Genomic DNA, 6,691 nt, shown 5'->3' with positions numbered 1-6,691 from the left:
TATCTTCTTTTGGAAGTGCTTTAGTTTTCAGCGTGCAAGTCGTTTGCTTCTGTGGTTAAGTGTATTCCTAATATGTTATTCTTGGTGATAGTACTGTAAACAGTGGAAACCACAATTTTTAAGGAAGAAAGGCCTATCATTAAGTCAAGGTATTCATGACTTGGTCCCCTTGCTTTGTGGGCATATGCACTAATAACAAATCTCGGGAGCTTTGGTATTAAAAAAATAACTGAAACACTAAACAGCTTATGTGCATTTCCAAAATAAATCTCAAGTGGCTAGTTATTCCTCCTTACATTCCGTGTGCAGAGTGGCCTCTTCAATTTAGTTCAAAACTAATTATAAAATAACTTTTACTAATTTAGGATAACCAGCCCCCCCCATTTTCTGTAGAACCTAGAACAGTGCTAACACATATATGTAGTCAAAAATAAGGAAGATGGAGAATCACAAGCAATAGATATTATTTAAAGAGAAAAAATGACAACAAACAACCTTGGAATTACTAATTTTATTTTTCCCTAGGACTCTTAAAAATTATATCCACCAAGTAACAGGTCAGACTTTCCTGGGCTGTCACTCTTTTCAGGAAACAGGATTTATCAAATATCATAGTTCCAGGATGTTTCCACCCCATAACTCTAAACCAGTTAACAGAATCTTATCTTCTTAGGTCTTAATTGGAATCAAACAATCTATGTACATGCAACATAATCCAAAGAGCATAGACCATTTCCTGCCTTCCCCTGCTGAATGCACGTCTCTTTTTTTTCCCCAAAGGGTTTGTTGCTAAGAACTGTTTTGAGTATCATACTTTCCAAAAAACCTGTCTACCAGTTCTGAATCTTGGCAAGGAATAAGGAATCCCTTATTCACAAAAGAATTTAACAAATATTCTCAGCTAATTATTCTCAGCCATGGACAAATTAAATTTCTTCACTCTACACCTGACATGACTTTGCTTTAGTACTTCCTGTTTGCGAAAGTCAAACCCTATCTTTAAAACCCCTTATAATTTCCATGACCCAGAGAGGAGGGAGACTGGGGAAGAGCTGGCTTGCTGCGTAGCAGATTCTGAAAAGGGCAGGTATTTACTTTTGAAGTCACTAAATGGAAAAACGGCAAACATTCTTCCTCCTTATTTTGATAGTGAAAACATGTAGGCCAGAACTAGAAAATTCTGGTCCTAAAACTAGAATACATTATAATATTGTTTTAAGTACATTCAAAATTTATATTACTCTTTAATTTCTTTTCCCTGAGTTTGGGTTCACAGTTTGGTAGAGATCTTTTAAAGAAGAGGTAGGTAGTAGGGGTAAAGAGGAAATAAATGTTTATGTCTAGCAGCACCTGAGAGAACATGTAACCTCCATCATTTCAATCTCGGTTAACAATGATCTTTCCCTCTTGAATCTCCATATATAATAAAGGGATGATCATTTTCTTTTTTATTCTTCTTCACTAAAGACCCTCTCTCCTTTAACATGCAGCTCAGTATTAATATCACTATTCATAAAAATGAATAGCCCTTCCAAAGACAAGCTATAAGATCAACGCTTCAAAGTGAGGTTGTTTAGATTTAGCAGAGAGAGGCTCAAATGAGTAACTTTTATTCATACAGTCGTTAGAGAAAACACGCAAATTTCCAGCACTGCTAACCACTGCCTTTTCTTCCTGGACCTGGTTTATTTAAAGCATTCCTATCAACTCAAGTTGGTTCTAAAGTCTGCTCTAGGGGATTCCGACATCTAACGTGGGTGGATACATTCTGGTCCAGATCTTAGCCTCCATCTTATGATGGACTGGTGGAATATTGTTTCATCAGATGCTCGTGGCAGGGATTGCAAACTCGCTCAGGCTTGATACTTGAAGGAAGAGGCAGTTCATTTGTTGAGCAGATGTTACAGAAGGTTCCTCTGCAGTTCCTACATACATTCTACAAAGAGAAAGTGAGGTCAGGTGGGTGACAGAAGAGCAGGGCATAGGTATGCATGGGATGCAGGAGGCCAAATATGACGTATGTTCAACGTCCAATAAAATACTGGCTGAGTATGTGCTGTATGCCACACAGTATCGGACCAAATGACCTGTCTACAAAGTGTACAGTCTAGTTCTTAGATCTAAATGAAGAGAAGCATTTCCACAGAGTTCACGTGAACAGATAATACACAAATTGTTTATCTTCAGAATATATATAATTCCATTTATACTCACTTTTAGGTGGGCTAGTTCTAAAATTAGTTTGCTGTTACCTAAGCATACTCCAAATAAGGCAGGCGATGACCTAGCCGTGGGTTTGGTAACCAGCGAAATACTTAGAAACTTTGCTGAGCATGAACTAAAAGCATAATTTCTAATACATGATGTGTTTAATGTTTTCCTGTGATGCTCTGCAAGCACATCTTTTGGGATATTAGTGCAGCAGAGCACAGCTGCCTGCCTCCTTTCTAATTGGGAAATTAATCTATTAAGCAAAGGCTTCCCTGATGGCTCAGCAGGTAAAGAATCTGCTTGCAGCACAAGAGACACAAGGGATGCAGGTTCAATCCCTGGGTTGGGAATATCCTCTAGTGGAGGAAAATGGGAACCCACTTAAGTAAAATTCCCTGGACAGAGGAGCCTGGTGGGCTACAGTCCAAAGGGTCGGAGGCGACTGAGCGACTAAGCATTTGGAGTCTTTAGTAGCCAAACTGTGGGACAGCATGTGGGTCATTATGGCCGTGTCACAAAGAGTGACAGGACAGTGCACACACAGCTCCAAGGTTCCCTATATAAAGGCTGTGAAGAATAATTTTCCCCATAAATAATGCTCCTTTCCCCCTAAACAATTCATCTTTCTGAGGGTGCAGTGGAGGTAGGGGGGGAATCAATCTTGTTTGAAAGCCTGGGAGGAATGTTTCCTCTGACATATTGCAATTACTTTGCAGGTCTTAGACAGGAAAAGCCAGAATTAGATTAGCAGCCTCTTCTGTTTCGGAACACATTTCTCTTAACTACAGCTTCCAGTTCTATAAAGGCAGTCCATCTTTATCTTGTTTCTGCTAATTTAAGACTAGGTCATACTACAATTTTGCTTGTTAAAATTTTAGTATGATCACAGACGCTGGCATGTAGGTTGTAACGTAGAATTTGGGCACGTTTCCATCTCCTCTCTGCACTTGTTCCTGACACTCATTTTTCTGTAACATTTCTTGAGCATCTGCTATGAACTGGGCACATATTAGATACTGGGGGATCCTGCTGTGAGCAAGGCACAGATGTGGCCATCAAAGATGCTTAGTCTTCCTTGCGCGCTTCCTTCACGCTGCTGACTCTAGAATGACAAGCTGGGAAGGTGCTCAGACAGAGACCCTGAGGATCCAACGGGAAAACAAGTGGTTTGGTGGAAAGAGAGCTTGTTTTCCTTTCAGAGGGTGTTTCCCCAACTAGTTCAAAAAATTCCCTTCCCTAACCTGTCTTCTCTGTTGTAAACAGGATGGAGTACTGGAAGGAGTGTAGACTTTGAAGCCGAAGTCAGGCTGCATCTGAGCTTTCAGTAACTGGGAAATGCACGTGACACCTCTGAGCCCAAGGCTCTTCATAAAATGATGGCACAAAGGACATAAGCTTAACGAGACCAGGACTTCATGTACACTTTGTTCATTATCCTTTTGTAATGAACAAATTTATACATTTGTTTATTTTAAATTCTGTAGTAAATTTTGTATTTAATATTCTAATGGGGATTTACTGACCTGACTTAATAGGACTGAAAATAACAGGTGCACACCCACTGCCGTTCCTTTCACTTCCCCCCGACTCTGCACTCAACACGGCGAAGTCCCTGTCAGCAGCAGCAGCTAGTCATGCAGTGGGCATCCCTATGAAGAACCTGGTTTTCACCGTTACCTTTGTTAGGCCGCAGTCTTCCTGGCATAGCTGACAATACTTCTGTGGCTTTTCGGAGGGCAACGTCTGATCCTAAACCACACAGTGAGCCAGTTAGTCTCCCTTAGCCCCAGAAATATCAGTATTTTCAGAATATGCACTTTTAGTTACATAATTAATATATCCACACTGCAGACTACTGGAAACTAGAAAAACAAGTTACATATATATATATATAGTCTTACCACCTCAATACAACTCTGATAATATCATTATCCTTGTTGACCCTCTTAATTTTTATAATAAAGTAACATGCAATTTTACTGATATAAAGAAATTCATGTATATAAATGTAAAAAGCTCCATCCCTTTTGTATTATTCTGTCATGAGGAATGGAAGGGAGTAGGCTTCAGTATACCTAGTAAATAAAAGACCGTGGTAACTCAGACATAGTAGCATTTATCATGTTTCTCGTGGTTACCACTATATATTGTAATGTATTTCTTAACTAATGATGTTTGCATGTTTCCAAGTGATCAAGAGGTATTTTTTCTCTTCCTTTTATTTAAGGGAAAGCTAAGGGCAAGGGAGGTCTGGTGAGCTGAGGTCTCACAGTAAGTCAAAGAGAATCTAAAATAGGGAGTCAGCACTGCTGTTTTACTTAGTAAATTGCTCAACACTGTCCTACTTGCTGTGAGAGTGTCGGGGAAATGCATGTTTAGGATATTAAAAGGATGCGGCACAGAGACTTGTATGCATTCACCTACCTCCCTTGCTGCCCTGTTTACAACTAGGCAGGGCCCAGCCAACTACCTACCTAATGTTTTACAAGACGTTTTAGGACAGGAGACTCAGTTACCTGTTGATCCACAGGGTGAGACTGCAGCCTATAACAGGAAAGTGAAAACAGTAACTAACACTGGCTTATATTTCCTTTATCATTTTAAAAGTACGGAGAAAGCAATACCACGGTTCTTTTATGTTGTTGGGACCAAAGTAATTATTAATGTTGACCTCCGAGGAGAGGAAATTTTGGTTGTTAAATCTATTACTAGGATAAGATCCTATATTAGTCTAGGTTCCTGTTTAAAAATAGACTAGAGTTATATTTTGTTTCCTTCCTACTATCAAGAAAATAGTCTTCATGTTTCCCAACCTACAAAGCCCCAGTGGCTGAGGCCATGCATTTTAATAGCTTTTTTTCCTGTCTAGTATTATGGAAACCTGCTGATTCTCATATGTCATGTATTAGTCCCTTCTCCCAAGTTATCCATTTAGATTGAACTATTTCTTCATGATACCAGCTGAACTAACCCCAATTTTCCCAACTTGGAAGAGAACTTATACAAGAGAAGCAGAGCCCACATTCAATTCTGGGGAAAATGGACAGAGATCTGTAATGATTCCAATTCTCTTCAGTCGAATGGCAGTGTGACATCAATATAACCAGGCTGGCAGCAGTTCCTTGGACCACAATCCGAGGAAACTTGGGTATGTTTTAGGATGGCAGTTTTCGCCAGGCGAGGCCCTGGAAGCAGCTATTATTTAGTGCAGAGACAAAGAAAGACATGATAGAGAGAGGCAACTTGGGTCTCTGTGTGCCTCATTTTTCTCACCTGTAAAGGAGTGGATGATTGAGCTTTTTTAAGGAGAAGTAAATTTGTAAGGAGACAATGAGCATGACACATATTTTAAGCTGCAGAGTACAATACATATATAAGGTAGTACACTCATGCCTCCCGGTTTTCAGGTTCCACATCTGTGGTTAGTTAAATCCCAGAGGCACAACCCACAGATACAGCCCATTATGTTCATTGCACCAGGCCATTTTTTGTAAGAGACTTGAGCATCCATGGATTTTGATATCTGAAGGGGCTCCTGGAACCCTGGATACCAAGGGATAGTCATTGTATTGTCTCTTATTTCTAGGGCCTAAAATCAGAACCTGGCATGTAAGACACTCCTGAAAGTAAAGGACTTGATTTTTGTCTGGCATGAGCTGACTCTGAAAGGCCCTTTTAAGCCTTGGTTAATTTTATGGTCTAATTCCTTCCCACAGCCCATGCTGATCTGTAATGTTAGATGGACTGGAGTTTAAGGCTGGTCCTGGATCAGACCATGTTCTCTTGGGAGTAAAGCTTAAAGGTATTGGAATCACTCTGGCCTTGGAGGCAAGGAAGGACTGTTTAGGCTAAGCACCTGCAAAATCATCCTGCTGTTGGATTGTGTGATTTATCTTCTCCAGCAGCTAGTTTTGCTCCAGATGACATATTATCTCATTCTTAGGGCATCAAAGATTGGACAGATTCAGCTGCCAAAAATGTATGCTGTATAGGTCTCTCAAAACTCCTCTGTGGTATCTTTCCTTGATAAGAATCTTTTGTTATTGTTGTCATTATAATTGACTTTAATTTTTGGTGCAGTGATAGGTTCACAGCAGAGCTGAGCGGAAAGGACACAGATTTCTTATATATTCTGTTGGACCTCCCACCTTTCCCCAATATCAACATTCCACGCCAGAATGGTACCCGATGCTAACAGTTACTGAACCTAAACTGACACACTGTGAGTCATAGTTTACTTTAGGGTTCTCCCTTGGTGGTGTACATTCTGTGGGTTTGGACAAATGTATAATGACATGTATCCATCATTACAGTGTCATAGAGCATTTTCACTGCCCTATAAAATCCTTTGTGCTCTACCAATTCATCTATCCATATCCCTTAATCCCTAGCAATCACTATCTCATGGTTTTGCCTTTTCCAGAAGGTCATATAGTTGGACCTCCGTCATTTTTTAATCTAGTGGCACTGTGTAATGTTT

General features: G+C 40.0%; 1 protein-coding gene across 7 annotated transcripts in view; it reads right to left on the bottom strand.

The window, feature by feature from the left end:
* Positions 1 to 496: 496 nt before the first annotated feature.
* RUFY3 (RUN and FYVE domain containing 3) overlaps positions 497 to 6,691 on the bottom strand; it is a 94,018-nt gene continuing 87,823 nt past the window's right edge. For all 7 annotated transcript variants that reach the window (XR_011257789.1, XR_011257790.1, XM_069594294.1 and 4 more), the window contains 3 exons: positions 4,728 to 4,755; positions 3,889 to 3,960; positions 497 to 1,936 (listed from right to left, as the gene is read on the bottom strand). Coding sequence is in view for 5 of the 7 variants with exons in the window: in XM_069594294.1 (XP_069450395.1) it covers positions 1,793 to 1,936; positions 3,889 to 3,960; positions 4,728 to 4,755 (244 nt within the window). In the remaining 2 variants the exon portion in view is untranslated. The remainder of the gene's footprint in view (positions 1,937 to 3,888; positions 3,961 to 4,727; positions 4,756 to 6,691) is intronic.

This window comes from Ovis canadensis, chromosome 6, assembly GCF_042477335.2.
Source record: "Ovis canadensis isolate MfBH-ARS-UI-01 breed Bighorn chromosome 6, ARS-UI_OviCan_v2, whole genome shotgun sequence".
Taxonomy (NCBI): Eukaryota; Metazoa; Chordata; class Mammalia; order Artiodactyla; family Bovidae; genus Ovis; species Ovis canadensis.
Note: the sequence above shows the minus strand (reverse complement) of the source record. Positions and strands in the feature narration are given on the sequence as shown.